The 14,275-nt window shown below is 32.6% G+C and overlaps 2 protein-coding genes across 2 annotated transcripts; both read right to left on the reverse strand.

Annotated features, from left to right (window-relative positions):
• Positions 1–2,272: 2,272 nt before the first annotated feature.
• LOC111715307 (reversion-inducing cysteine-rich protein with Kazal motifs) lies at positions 2,273–6,245 on the reverse strand. Its single transcript, XM_023490615.1, has 4 exons — positions 6,026–6,245; positions 4,478–4,633; positions 3,714–4,292; positions 2,273–2,813 (listed from the first exon to the last, which is right to left on the reverse strand). Exons 1-4 carry the CDS (start codon positions 6,243–6,245, stop codon positions 2,404–2,406), a joined length of 1,365 nt encoding a protein of 454 aa, XP_023346383.1. The 3' UTR covers positions 2,273–2,403.
• Positions 6,246–9,558: 3,313 nt separating this feature from the next.
• LOC111715309 (uncharacterized) lies at positions 9,559–13,405 on the reverse strand. The gene is made up of 6 exons (XM_023490617.1): positions 13,384–13,405; positions 13,038–13,124; positions 12,689–12,831; positions 11,992–12,042; positions 10,065–10,468; positions 9,559–9,798 (listed from the first exon to the last, which is right to left on the reverse strand). The coding sequence occupies exons 2-6, from the start codon at positions 13,098–13,100 to the stop codon at positions 9,620–9,622; spliced, it is 840 nt and encodes a 279-aa protein (XP_023346385.1). The 5' UTR covers positions 13,101–13,124; positions 13,384–13,405; the 3' UTR covers positions 9,559–9,619.
• Between the last annotated feature and the right edge of the window lie 870 nt (positions 13,406–14,275).

Raw genomic sequence — 14,275 nt, forward strand, 5'->3', positions numbered from 1 at the left:
AAAACTAGGAATGCGCTTTCTATGTATATACTTGCTTGTCTTTAATGAGACTAAAAGCGTAATCTTAAGTCTGCCTCCAAGCAAAGATGGCAATACTCGATTCACAATAGTAACCTTAATAGCTTCGTCTGATTAATGTTTATATGTAATGTTGTCCCTTTAAAGTACGTGTAATGTCGTCCCTTTCAAGTACGTGTAATGTTGTCTCTTTAAAGTATGTGTAATGTTGTCCCTTTAAAATACGTGTGATGTTGTCCCTTTACAGTACGTGTAATGTTGTCCCTTTAAAGGACGTGTAATGTTGTCCCTTTACAGTACGTGTAATGTTGTCCCTTTAAAGGACGTGTAATGTTGTGCCTTTAAAGGACGTGTAATGTTCAGTGGAACCAGAGATAAGAGAGTTACAGAGATCGATTATAAGTTAAAATATGCGATATTTTCCACAGCATGTTCTATTGTGTACAAGTACTGTACACGACCAATCAGCAAGCATCTGTATTCATGGATATTTAAGGATCCTTTGGATACGAAACACAAAATTTTTAAAAAAAGACTGAATTCATAAATGTTCTGTTCGTTTAAAATTGGAGTATTTCTTTAAAAGTTGTAAAACTTAATCCTTGAATGGGTATTATGTTCAACAAGTGGCCGTGAGAAGGCCATCTCACTCTAAAAACCTATCGTAAAAACGTAGCATGTCGTGCCGGGTCAACTTAGGCCTATGTAGCTTACCCATGTGAAAGGAAATAAGCAGTCTGTATATTATTTTATTTTTAAATATACGCAACTACAGCCCACAGTGAATATCGTCTTAAATATTAGAAACATAAAAACTGAAACACTTTCGCTTTAACATGGTTAGATTCCTCAATTGGCGATAACTTTGGATGGGAAACATAACTCATTTGAGTAATTTTGTACCATGATTATATTGACACCGAGAAACGTTAGCCTACAACTAGAAAGCGCATCCAACTTTAAATATAATATTACCCATGGTCAAATTTAACCATGGTCTTCTTCGTTCCTGTAACTATGGTTAGAATCCGATTAAACCATGTTTAAAAATGTATGTCGTCTTCTTTCTTGTAACTATGGTTAGAATCCGATTTAACCATGGTTAAAATGTCTTAAGTTTCAGTTTCAGGCATAAGCATTTATCTACAGTGAAACCCTTAATAACGAATACATCGAAAGAATTCATCAAATGTCGTATTCTTCACTTTCTGATAATGGAATGATGCAGATATTTAGTTTTTTAATTAAATGATTATATGGAACTCTTTAAAACTGTTCCCGCATATTCATGGCTATTTATTTATTTTCGCAAATACTGAAATTTACGTAATATACCGTGAAACCCTTAATAACGAATACATTGGAAGAATTTATCAAATGTCGTCTTGACAATTTTTCAATGAATTTTATACTATATTACGTAAATTTCAGTATTTACGAAAATAAATAAATATCCATGAATATGCAGGAACAGTTTTAAGGAGTTCCATATAATCATTTAATTAATAAACTAAATATCTGCAACATTCCATTTTCAGAAAGTGAAGAATACGACATTTGATGAATTCTTTCGATGTATTCGTTATTAAGGGTTTTACTGTACACATTCGGAAATCTAGGATTTTCGAGGCAATTTATCAGCAAGTTTTTTAACGGAATCTAAACAGATAGCAAAATATACCCCTATATAATCACCTCCATCGGTAAAATTATCTAAATTATCATTGATTTATATATACTTCGCTTATTTTCTTCTGCAAATGAGCAAATTGAAAAAGAAACATGCGTGGAATATGATTTACACAAAAAAATGTCAGTTTGAAGAGCAGAACCAGGGATTCCCTAGAGCTAACTGAAAAGTAGTCCCACTTTAAAACTAGTGATAAAAAAACTAAAAATAAAGACAACATAAAAAAAGAAAATCAAAACTTATTTATATTTTCAAATTAGTGTTTCAAATTATTGTTTGTGAAATGTTTTAAAAGTACAGGGTGTCCCACGAAACATAACAGTTGGTGAATAGTTTAGAATGTCTTTTTCCATAATTTGTTAAGTTGTTTAATACCAAAGATCAATAAAAATATTATATGGGAGTCATTTTATATTAAACTTGATTTCAAGAAAAAGATAATGAAGCAAAAGATTTTTTTGACTAAAAATAACGATTTATTAAATTGTCATGTTTCGTGGGACACCCTGTACAAAGAGAAAACGCATTAAATGTCGTCTTAGTCAATATGAATGAGAAAAAATCTCCGATGGAAAATATTTATATTGTAACGGATGCATTAACCATAGACGGACGCATATTGTGTGATCTCTAATCAAACATATGATAACATTTCTCTGCTTAGTCAAGTCGTATCATTTTTCTTCTGCAGTGCCTTAGTTGGGTCTGTTACAAGCACCAGGGTAGGCAATAGCAACATTCTTGCATCTAGCTTGACAGCTGTTGCTATACGTTACACCGTCTACTCCGCACTCAGGTTTGTAAACAAATGTGCATATACACTGCTCTTCCTTATCCTGAGGTGTGCATGGGCATTCTCCAGAGCACTGTACAGCAACGTTCTTACATCCGGCGTCACAGGCATTGCTGTACTGTACACCATCCTCTCCGCATACAGGGTCAAAGTTTTCAGCACATATGCATATTTCTGGGGTTTCCTCAGATGCACACGGACATTCTCCAGTACATTGTACAGTTTTCTCCTTACATCCGGCATTACAGGCATTGCTGTACGTTACACCATCTTCTGCACAGACAGGTCTATAGTCTTCAGGACAAATACACTCTAAATAAATTAGTTTTATAGATTGGTAAAATCTATGGTTCGGTTTTCTCACAGTGCGTATAGGACTGGGGATGTAAATAATTTTTTTCCAAAACTAATGTAAACATAGTCAACATAGTATCAAGTAATTTTTTTTATGTAATGCTTTTTTTTCGAAGTTTCTTTAATTTCTATAAACTTGCGTTTGTTAACAAAACTTTGTCCAGTACAATCTTATTAAAGTTGTTGGTCTTAAATTAAAAAAGTTTCAATTAAGATCATGTTGTCTTTAAGTTCATTTACAACATCCTTTTTTATCTAAATATGTTAATAAAAAAAACCGATTGTTTATTTCAAACAAGATATTGCTAATTTTCTCATCAATAGAAACCCTGAAACTACACTTTTAGAAGAAACAAAATATACATTAAAATAAAGAAAAAAAATAGCAATTTTAAAATTATTAAGAAAATATTGTAGTTTTGAAATTATGAAGAAAATATTTTAGTTTTGAAATATGGAGAAAACATTGTTATTTTGAAATAATGAAGAAAATATTGTAGTTTTAGAATTATGAAGAAAATATTGTAGTTTTGAAATTATGAAGAAAATATTGTAGTTTTGAAATTATGAAGAAAATATTGTAGTTTTGAAATTATGAAGAAAATATTGTAGTTTTGAAATTATGAAGAAAATATTGTAGTTTTGAAATTATGAAGAAAATATTGTAGTTTTGAAATTATGAAGAAAATATTGTAGTTTTGAAATTATGAAGAAAATATTGTAGTTTTGAAATTATGAAGAAAATATTGTAGTTTTGAAATGAACTGTACTGAGAAAAGTCTTATTGCACAGCAGTACTATTGCAATGTGAGCTGTGATAATAAGTTAAGAACTAAGTTTTATCAGTTTAATTCTTACCTGCTGATTGCGGTAAACTGGTGCAGTATTGTACAATATTCTCACCTGCTGATTGCGGTAAACTGGTGCAGTATTGTACAATATTCTCACCTGCTGATTGCGGTAAACTGGTGCAGTATTGTACAATATTCTCACCTGCTGATTGCGGTAAACTGGTGCAGTATTGTACAATATTCTCACCTGCTGATTGCGGTAAACTGGTGCAGTATTGTACAATATTCTCACCTGCTGATTGCGGTAAACTGGTGCAGTATTGTACAATATTCTCACCTGCTGATTGCGGTAAACTGGTGCAGTATTGTACAATATTCTCACCTGCTGATTGCGGTAAACTGGTGCAGTATTGTACAATATTCTCACCTGCTGATTGCGGTAAACTGGTGCAGTATTGTACAATATTCTCACCTGCTGATTGCGGTAAACTGGTGCAGTATTGTACAATATTCTCACCTGCTGATTGCGGTAAACTGGTGCAGTATTGTACAATATTCTCACCTGCTGATTGCGGTAAACTGGTGCAGTATTGTACAATATTCTCACCTGCTGATTGCGGTAACTGGTGCAGTATTGTACAATATTCTCACCTACTGATTGCAGTAAACTGGTGCAGTCTGTACAATATTCTCACCTGCTGATTGCGGTAAACTAGTGCAGTATTGTATAATATTCTCACCTACTGATTGCAGTAAACTGGTGCAGTATTGTACAATATTCTCATCTGCATGATTGCGGTAAACTGCTGCAGTATTGTACAATATTCTCACCTGCTGATTGCGGTAAACTGGTGCAGTACTGTACAATATTCTCACCTACTGATTGTGGTAAACTAGTGCAGTACTGTACAATATTCTCACCTGCTGATTGCGGTAAACTGGTGCAGTACTGTACAACACAGAAAACAAGGACGACAAAAACTTTCCCTGTCATCATAATCTTAAAAAAAGAAAAAAAAAATTTGTTCAAAATAATTTGGCGCTAACTTCATTTAGATTTTAAAGAAAATTTCAACGCAAAAACTGCAAAATGTTATTTTACAAGATAATAATTGATGTAAGGCCATGTCCAAGTTCACGGATACACTAACCTTTTAACTAAATTCTTTAAATTACTTGTTTTGACTTGTTACTATAGAGACCATGTGAATGAAAGCATTTATTTCTTTTTCTATAGAAAAAAACAACATTATTGAATATATAATAAAATTACACATTAATGTCACACTGAAAACATGATTAACGATGAAAGGGACTTTTGTCTATATTTAAACTAAAGCTAGAGGGCATGTTAGACAAATAAATGTATAACTTTATCTGTGATCAATAATGTAAAAGTTTTTATAGCTCGCCGCCATAGTTTTGGAAGCGGAAATGCGCAAGTCATTGTAAAAAGAAACCACAATTGAAATTATTATTTTTTGGAAGAGGATGTGATAAATATCCCTTACATTCTTGATGAGACATTTTAGAGATGTTGTTGTAAGAACGACCTTGCCACTCTATAAATGGAAAGTGACTTGAAATTAAATATTGTCCCTTTTATATAATTTAATGTATACTGGTGAGTTCCATGTATCTTTAATACTAACTCAACTTCAACTTTACAAAGATATTATCAAGAATCTTGAACTGAAATAAACCAGTAAGAAACAATAATTGTATCACACAAGATGGAGGATAACAATCATAACTGATTTTCATATTTTACCGAATTACTGAACTGTAATCTTTAACACTTCGTCTGATCAGTCTGTTTAGCCAAAAATTTATTATTTTCAATTTTGGTCTCCCTAAACACGCAGCTTGTGGATCTATGGTGGAAATTTGTTTTAATTCATTAATACAACCATCTCGTTTTAATATATCATTGATACCCCAGCTAGAAAAATACCAAGAACGGAGGACAAAAGGTACACCGTTTATCATGTGGCGGAGTTTGAAAAACGGGACTCAAATTCTCCAAAAGAAAAGGTTCTGCGGTATTCTAAAGTGATGCAATTGAGGTGCACCGTTCGGTGCAACGAACAGAGTAATTTGCGGTGCACCTTCTTTAGAGTGATTGAAGTGCACCTCTTTCAGAGTAAAGTAAAGTAAATGTATTTATTTGAAATGTATTTACCAAGTTTGAACATATGCATATGTGATCTATATTTGATACCTCTATCTTTATATTATAACTTTGAGCATGGGACTATTACACATATTAAAGTATTGTTTGTGAATTACGCATGATCAAACACAAATATCTAATTCTTGGAAATATAATTTTGTTTAAAACAATAACAGAGTTATTTTCTGTATATAATTTAATTTTACTTTCAACTCCGGAGACCTCTTGTGGTAATTTTTGGAACTGCCTAACAGGAATTCCAACGGAGCTCCTTTTTGGAGAACTCTCCTCAAAAAAGGAAGTCGGAGGATTATCCACAAGAGGAGGAAATGAGGAAGATAATCCATTTTCGGTGGATAAAATAAGTCCTCCTCTTATGCAGTACAAGTGGAAAGCAGAGTAGTTATTCTTGCTGGGACAACCCATCCTTATTATAATATCATTGATACAACCCATCCTTGTTATGATTTCATTGATAAACCCATCCTTGTTATAATAACATTGATACAACCCATCCTTGTTATAATATCATTGATATACAACCCTTCCTTGTTTTAATATCATTGGTACCATGCGCCTCTGATTGGTACAACCCATCCTTGTTTTAATATAATTGATCCATCCAAATTCCTGATTTAAAATCATTGATACAACCCATTCCTGTTTTAATATTATTGTTATCCATGAAATTATGTTGCTCTACATGTTGGAAAATAAAAGCAATCTGGTTTATTCTGGTTGCAAGAATACTTCTCATAAAAGGAAAGTTTTTAAATTGTGATTATAGAGTTGTTAATCGTTTTGGAAAACGATCGTTTAACAATCGTTTTTTTGTTTTATTTTTCAATCGTTTTCAGAAACGACTGTTTCGTTTTTGGAAAAACGATAGTCTTTGAAAACGACTCACTTGTTAGGAACTTTTAGAAAACGAATAATGATCATTTTTGAAAATGCGTTAGGAACTTTTAGAAAACGAATAATGATCATTTTTGAAAATGACTGTTTTTAGATAAGCGATCATTTTTTATACGATTGTTTTTTCAAAAACATTCATGAACGAGGGTTTTTGAAAAAAAACATAAAATATAAATATGAGTTTTGATTTTTTTTGAAGAACATTATGAATGTCGTCTTATAATATTCAATTTTTTAAATTTCCTCTTACATACAATGTTTGAAAGGCAGTAAATTTGAATTGTAGAGGATAAATCCCTAACAATATGTGAAGGAGCTAAACCTTCTAGATATTTTCTTTACAACAACTCAATAATAAGTACCGATGCCCAGGTCGGTTTACTCACCTTGAAGGTCGTCGTTAACGACCGTTAACGAATTTTGTTGTTAACGATTGTTAGCGAAACAACGAACTTAATAAAAACTATCGTTTTTAAAACAACTTTGTTTAAACTGTTTATGAAAACGATCTTTTCGAAAACGATAGTTTCGTTTTTAGTTTTTTTCTTCATTTTCATAACGAAATGTTCGTTTCAAAAATAAAATGAAAACGAGCCATCCTTAATTGTGAAATGGGTCTGTGTACAATGCTGTGTTTCATGTTTATTGGACTATTCAATCAACGGTCGTCTTACATTCCCACATTTTTATTAGTCCACACTTTAACTTTTTATTTTTATTTATGCACAAAATTAACACGACACCCATACTCTGTTCTTAATTTAAAACGCATAAAAGTATTTGTATTCAAAGATTAGCGCAACAGTTGAAGTACAAGATTATAAGAGTGAAGTAAATGAGTGGGGAGGATAGGTATTAGGTATTGATGCATTGTAAATAAGGTTTCCAGCGAAAGAAAACTTTCACGAAAATGTTCTTTCGTATTTCGCAAACTTTCGTATTTTTTTTGAAAATTTTATTTTGCGAAAGGAAGCAAAAACGATGCGAAATTTCGTAAAAAACGATTTCTGTATTTCGCTGGAATTTTGAAACCATAATTGTAAAGTAAGAAATCAGACTAGCATGACCAAAAACAATCTATCAAGGTTTAGAGAAGAAGAAGAATCCTCACATGTTGACTGCAGTGACCAACCTGCCAACAATTCCTATATTAATGAACACATCTGCGGAGTTATGGTAAAAAGGTGTAAAGGGGGTCAGGGGGGGGTATTGTAGAGAGGGGGGAGGGTGGTTTTGAGTGGTAGCTTCATGATAAGTGGGGGATGGTTTAGGTGGTGTAATAATTTTAATTTCAAAATAAATTTTATTTGCGATGAATATATTTTCCTTTAACCTGTATTATAGAATAAGCAGCAAGAAGTATATATGGTCAACCATTTGCTAGTAATGGCCATCGTTTATAAATATATAAGTAGTGAAAAATGCACCAACAATTATTTTTTAAATGTTAGCAATAGATATATGTAACTTTCCTTTTCCTTTTTCAGAATTGAGATACAAAATTCACACAATTAACCCTTTTTTTGAAATTTTTGAATATTTCATCCTTAAAAACTTTATATGGTATTTTTTATTATTATTAAAATTAATATTTACTTGCTTACGTACAATTTTGCTAATTTTGTACCTTGATAAGACTTAATGATGATTGAGTTTTTCTAAAAATATGTGTACATTCTACAAAATCTGCGTAAGTTCTTCAAAATCTGCAGATAAGTACTGCAAAATCTGCGTAAGTACTGCAAAATCTGCGTAAGCACTGCAACATCTGCGTAAGTATTGCAAAATCTACGGAAGTACTGCAAAATCTGCGTGAGTACTGCAAAATCTGCGTAAGTACTGCAAAAAAGGCTTTTAGATTTTATTTATACTTTTTTCTGATCTTTGTTTTTCGAACTTGAAAAGTGATAATTTCCTCCATTGTTTCTGCAGAAGAAATGCGTATATCACTATTGAAGAAACAGCAATTGAAAAAATCTACTTCTATAAGTATACTTTGCTTGTCTGTTTGTTTAATCGTCTGTCCGATTGTGTACAATAAACGTCAAAACGGCTGTACTGATCGGGCCCAAATTTTGTGTGGTACATCACGTGACCTCTTACAACATTTCTAATTTCTTTATTCCATAATTTAAAAAAACAGCTACGAAGGATTTTAAACATCGTTCTTGAATATTTATTCTGCCTCATTGTGCAGTAAAAGCAAATTTAGAGAATAATATTTTCGAAAATAAACTTCATTTCTCAAGTTAGTATTATGTCTCCTGAAAGCCAACAATCTCTGAATGTTTTAAAAACGAAAAAAAACGTTGCCCAACTCTAGCAATACGTAACAGCTGCTGTTATTGTCAGGATATATGTTTTCAACTTAAACCATTATATTTTCAAACATTCACTTTGTCAGGTCAGAAAATGTTTTATTGAAAGCGTATTGCAAAAGACAAACCACCCTCTACCCCCCCCCCCCTACCCAAACAGGATTTTTTCCCCTTTTTGCAAATGGTCGATAAATTCGCGCACCAGAAGAGGTTTTATGACAAATTTTTAACTAATTAAAAAAATTTCAAGCTAAAAGTAGAAAAAAAGAAAGTTCCATTTTTAAAATTTTTCAAAACATTTAATACTTTTTCATTTTTATGAAATTATCATTACAAGCCTGCAGTTTTGCGCGGAATTTCGCAAAAGAATGCAAAATTTTGCGAAATTTTTGCAGTTAAATCGTGAAAGGTTTCATTCGCTTGAAACCCTGCACATGACTCAAGGTTCAATTTGTACTTAAATATTTGTCTTTGACTAGCAATAATATGAATAAATAGAAATTAAATCAAATTTTGCCAAATTTATTTCAACCATAATAATTCAATTTAGAGATACTAAATAATAACTCAAAGTTTGCAGTAAAGGTAGAGAGCTAGATTTTTGTTCATATTCTCCATCATAGAGTTGTCTTCAGGTTCTTTCATCAGCTCCTTCCAGTTATCCCAGGTCTTCTCATCAACAATATTTGAACTGTAAAGATCTAGCTTCTGTTCCTGATTTATCTTTCCCCCGCTCCTTCCAACATCTAGAATTTGATACGCATATCAGAACCCAGAACCCAGAAGATAAGGTTTCGTTTTGTTTTTCGTTTTGTTTTTGATTTTGATTTTTAAAACAGACAATACCATCATTTAAAAAAACCTATGGGTTATAAAGCGAAAGGTTTGTTGAAAAACGAAACGACAATATGTTTGTTGAAAAACAAAACGACAATATGTTTGTTGAAAAACGAAACCAACAACGATCGGTTCGTTTTTCAAAAAAGTAAAAACGATCCATTAATATTCTTACCTGCAGCCTCTAGCTGTTGGGGAGAAATAACACCAGCATATTCTCCCAAATACACCCATCCAGCATAATATACAATTCCTCCATAGTGTGCTGCAGGCTCTTTGCTGCTTTCCTTCTTGTTATATTTAGCTGCTATTTCATTCGGGATTCTAATCTCCTTAGCTATAAACTCAAGATGGGCTTTAATGTCATCTAGATAGGTGGAAAGAAAACAGCTGCAAATATCAGGGTTTGGAGGAAAAGCCAACAATTCTTGGTAATACAAAGCGGCTCCTTCCCAAATATGGATCATATGAAGATCATGAGCTAAACGATCCAATGTGTTGGCATTCATGATCCCATACTCTTCATGATCCATGTTACTGAGAATATTATCCAGGGCAAAAAATGCGGGGTTGTAGAAACTAAAACATTAAAGAATGATTAATTTGTAAATTTTCGCTGATCTTTGAAAGAAAGTCATCTTAACCCTTTAAAGGCTGGAGGGTCTGAATCTATGTGTATGTAGAAAACGGTCTTAGAGTAAAGGTATAGTGTTGTAGTACATGTCGGTCAAATGTTAAGTATATAACTGTTTTTGTTTGACAAACGGTAAAACATGTGAGTGGGCTTCCAATCGAAATTCCGTGGCGCGAAATTGCACGCAACTGGGCTGAATTGCGCGCAACTGTTCTTGTATTGCATGGAAAAGTGCGGAATTGTGTGGAATTGCGAGGAATTGGGCAGAATTAGGAGGAAATTACAGGTCCACAATTGCGCATAAGTAATTAATCCACTTGCTTTAGAAACCCAACACATGTGACACCTGTTTTTGCATCTATTTTTAAAAGGCTTTTCAAAAATATTGATTTTTGATATGATTAAATTACAAAAACTTTCAAGGTGAGAAAAAGGTAAGAATGTATACCTGTTCTTCAATGTGATGTACTGTTTAGGGTTAAGAATGTATACCTGTTCTTCAATGTGATGTATTGTTTGGGGTTAAGAATATACCTGTTCTTCAGTGTGATGTATTGTTTAAGGTTAAGAATATATACCTGTTCTTTAATGTGATGTACTGTTTAGAGTTAAGAATATATACCTGTTCTTCAATGTGATGTACTGTTTAAGGTTAAGAATATATACCTGTTCTTCAATGTGATGTTCTGTTTAGGGTTAAGAATGTATACCTGTTCTTCAATGTGATGTTCTGTTTAGAGTTAAGAATATATACCTGTTCTTCAATGTGATGTATTGTTTAAGGTTAAGAATGTATACCTGTTCTTCAGTGTGATGTATTGTTTAAGGTTAAGAATATATACCTGTTCTTTAATGTGATGTACTGTTTAGAGTTAAGAATATATACCTGTTCTTCAATGTGATGTACTGTTTAGGATTAAGAATATATACCTGTTCTTCAATGTGATGTTCTGTTTAGGGTTAAGAATGTATACCTGTTCTTCAATGTGATGTACTGTTTAGGGTTAAGAATGTATACCTGTTCTTCAATGTGATGTATTGTTTAGGGTTAAGAATGTATACCTGTTCTTCAATGTGATGTATTGTTTAAGGTTAAGAATATATACCTGTTCTTCAATGTGATGTACTGTTTAGAGTTAAGAATATATACCTGTTCTTCAATGTGATGTACTGTTTAGGGTTAAGAATATATACCTGTTCTTCAATGTTCTGTTCTGTTTAGGGTTAAGAATGTATTCCTGTTCTTCAATGTGATGTATTGTTTAGGGTTAAGAATATATACCTGTTCTTCAATGTGATGTTCTGTTTAGGGTTAAGAATGTATACCTGTTCTTCAATGTGATGTATTGTTTAAGGTTAAGAATGTATACCTGTTCTTCAATGTGATGTACTGTTTAATATTGTTTAGGGTTAAGAATGTATACCTGTTCTTCAATGTGATGTACTGTTTAGGGTTAAGAATGAATACCTGTTCTCCAATGTGATGTACTGTGCATTCTCATTCAAATCATTCTTCTCACTAAAAACAGACAAAAGATAAAATTTAAGAAATTTCAGAGAAATCCTTATGTTTCAATATTTTTTATGATCACATAATTCAAATTGTGCCATGTAGATTTTTTATGATCACATAATTCAAATTGTGCCATGTAGATGTTGCGTACTTTCCGATGCGGCAACTTTCCAAGTTTGTCCTAGCCACAGCACTTGGGCCCCCCAAATACAAAAGTGCAAAAGGTGGCAACAGAGAAATGGACCAATTTTACATGACGTCGAAAGCAAGGAAGGAAAACAAAATTGACATACATTAGTTGACATGTTTTACAGCTGTACTGAGAATGTACAAATTCCACGTTGCCATCTATTGTACTAAATATCTATTTGGGCCCCCAAAGCCTATTCTATTTGCAGGAATCAGTCCAAATTAGCCGCAGTGCTCAGCCCCCACTGCAGCCTACGGAGCATCAGAAGCCTTAACCTAACCTTAAATGAGCATTCGGATGGTTGCTGCTTGGGAAATTGCACATTTAGGAAGTTGCCGCTTGTGGGTTGCAAATTTGGTAAGTTTCACTTTGCGATTAAGTACCATATTTTAGACTCAGCAGATCTTATCGTGTAGGTTTCATTAAACCTACAAGAATGAATTGCTCGGTATCCATCCTCACCTTCTGTTTAGGTTTACTGTTGGAATACCATTGTCCTTTGTTGCGTCTGGATTGAAGAAGTATTGAATCATGTTTAAGGTTAGAGAATGGCTTCCATGCGCTGCTTGAGCTCCAGTATTCTTTAAACCAAGTGGTTCAAGAACCTTTTAAAAATAGAGTAAAGAGAATTTCTAATTTAGTCACGTTGAGTACACTCCAGATTTACGGTTTTTTTATACACAACATTTTAGAGAAGTATGCTATGTGTTCTCTGTTCTAAATGATCAGCTAGTCAGCAATGGTTTAAATGGTACTGTTGAGAATTGAGGAAACCCCTTAATTGAAATTACGCTTACAGTCCCTTATTCACCTGGGAGCAGTTGTTAGCATAAGCACTCATAACAAAGAGAAGTAAGAGTGGAAGATATACCATTATGCCAGATGTCTGTTACTTTTACTGAAAAAAAGCAGTGCGTGGGAACATTAAGTAAAATAATTACCCAATCACACATTTTTATCTCAAAAGATGATTAGAATACTTTTTCTATAAATTAAGTTTGTTTGACGTTCCCTCGCTCAATCACCATGCTCTAGATGGTTTATAGGCAAAATTGGTCTTGTAAGAAATTGTAATTAATTAGCATTTTCGCAAAAAGAATTTAGATAAAATACACACGACATTTTACATTTTTTAATAATGTTGTTACAAGTATTACCTTCGATGAACTCTGATAATCTGAGTTTTGCAAAATATCGAGCATTTTTATATAAGAAAAAATATGTATTTTTTCCATTTTGATTGTCATTTAGTCCTTTTTCAAGATGTCAATTTTACATTAATTGTTGTTGTAAATCAATCTTGGAACACAACTGTTATTTTTTTGGAAATATAACTTAAATTTTTTTAACCAACGAGGTTATAATGTTTAGAGTGATAGTGAAAGCTAATCCTGTATTAGTATATAGACAAAGAACTACATGAAAACTATGTATGGACTTCTCAGTTACACAAATTATATCTGTAGTGTCTAAGTACTGAACATTTCTAAGGAATTTTTAAAATCTGTTTTTCCAAAATCTCAAAATTCTCAAAAGTAAGTCAGCATAGTGTGGAGAGTTAATTTGGGGAAATTCCTCCCTTTGTTACCAAAGAAGCGAGGTTTATTGCGCGTAAATTAAAAACCTTAACAAAGTATTTCCAGAGATAATCCGCAATCTCATGCCCATTTAGTAATTGCATGTTTAAGAGGACGGTTGTTTATAGCTTAACAAGTGTTTAATTCTGATAATTTTCTCCCATAGTTTCATTATTCGTCCTTGATCAGACTTTTTAGGGTACCGTTGTGAATTGAACATGCTATTATATTAATGGAAAGTAACTTGAGAACTAGGACTGTGTGAATAAAGTTAGTTTAGTATACTTTTTACTTATGTAACCTTGATAAAAAAGTTCTTTGTTTGGAATACAGACAAAACCCAAAGGAAATGTCTATTATCAAAATTTAAATTAATCTTTAACCTTGACATTCGTATATATGTTCCCTGGCCTATTATAGCTGGCCATACGGCTGGACCGAATGGGCTGAATTCTTTTGTAGACACTTATGG

This window comes from Eurytemora carolleeae, unplaced genomic scaffold (assembly GCF_000591075.1).
Source record: "Eurytemora carolleeae unplaced genomic scaffold, Eaff_2.0 scaffold1755, whole genome shotgun sequence".
NCBI classification, from domain to species: domain Eukaryota; kingdom Metazoa; phylum Arthropoda; class Copepoda; order Calanoida; family Temoridae; genus Eurytemora; species Eurytemora carolleeae.

Bases quoted from the DNA above. Each gene is read 5' to 3' on its own strand.
- LOC111715307 (XM_023490615.1), bottom strand. From the start codon at position 6,245: ATGGGTTGTCCCAGCAAGAATAACTACTCTGCTTTCCACTTGTACTGC. The intron at 4,634-6,025 runs GTAAAATTAAAT...TTATGATGACAG, and splicing joins AGAGGTCTCCGGAGTTGAAA to GGAAAGTTTTTGTCGTCCTT. The intron at 4,293-4,477 runs GTGAGAATATTG...TCAGTAGGTGAG, and splicing joins CAGTTTACCGCAATCAGCAG to AATATTGTACAATACTGCAC.
- LOC111715309 (XM_023490617.1), bottom strand. From the start codon at position 13,100: ATGGTATATCTTCCACTCTTACTTCTCTTTGTTATGAGTGCTTATGCT. The intron at 12,043-12,688 runs GTGAGGATGGAT...GTCTGTTTTTAG, and splicing joins ACAGTAAACCTAAACAGAAG to TGAGAAGAATGATTTGAATG. The intron at 10,469-11,991 runs GTATTCATTCTT...TTAATGTTTTAG, and splicing joins TACATCACATTGGAGAACAG to TTTCTACAACCCCGCATTTT.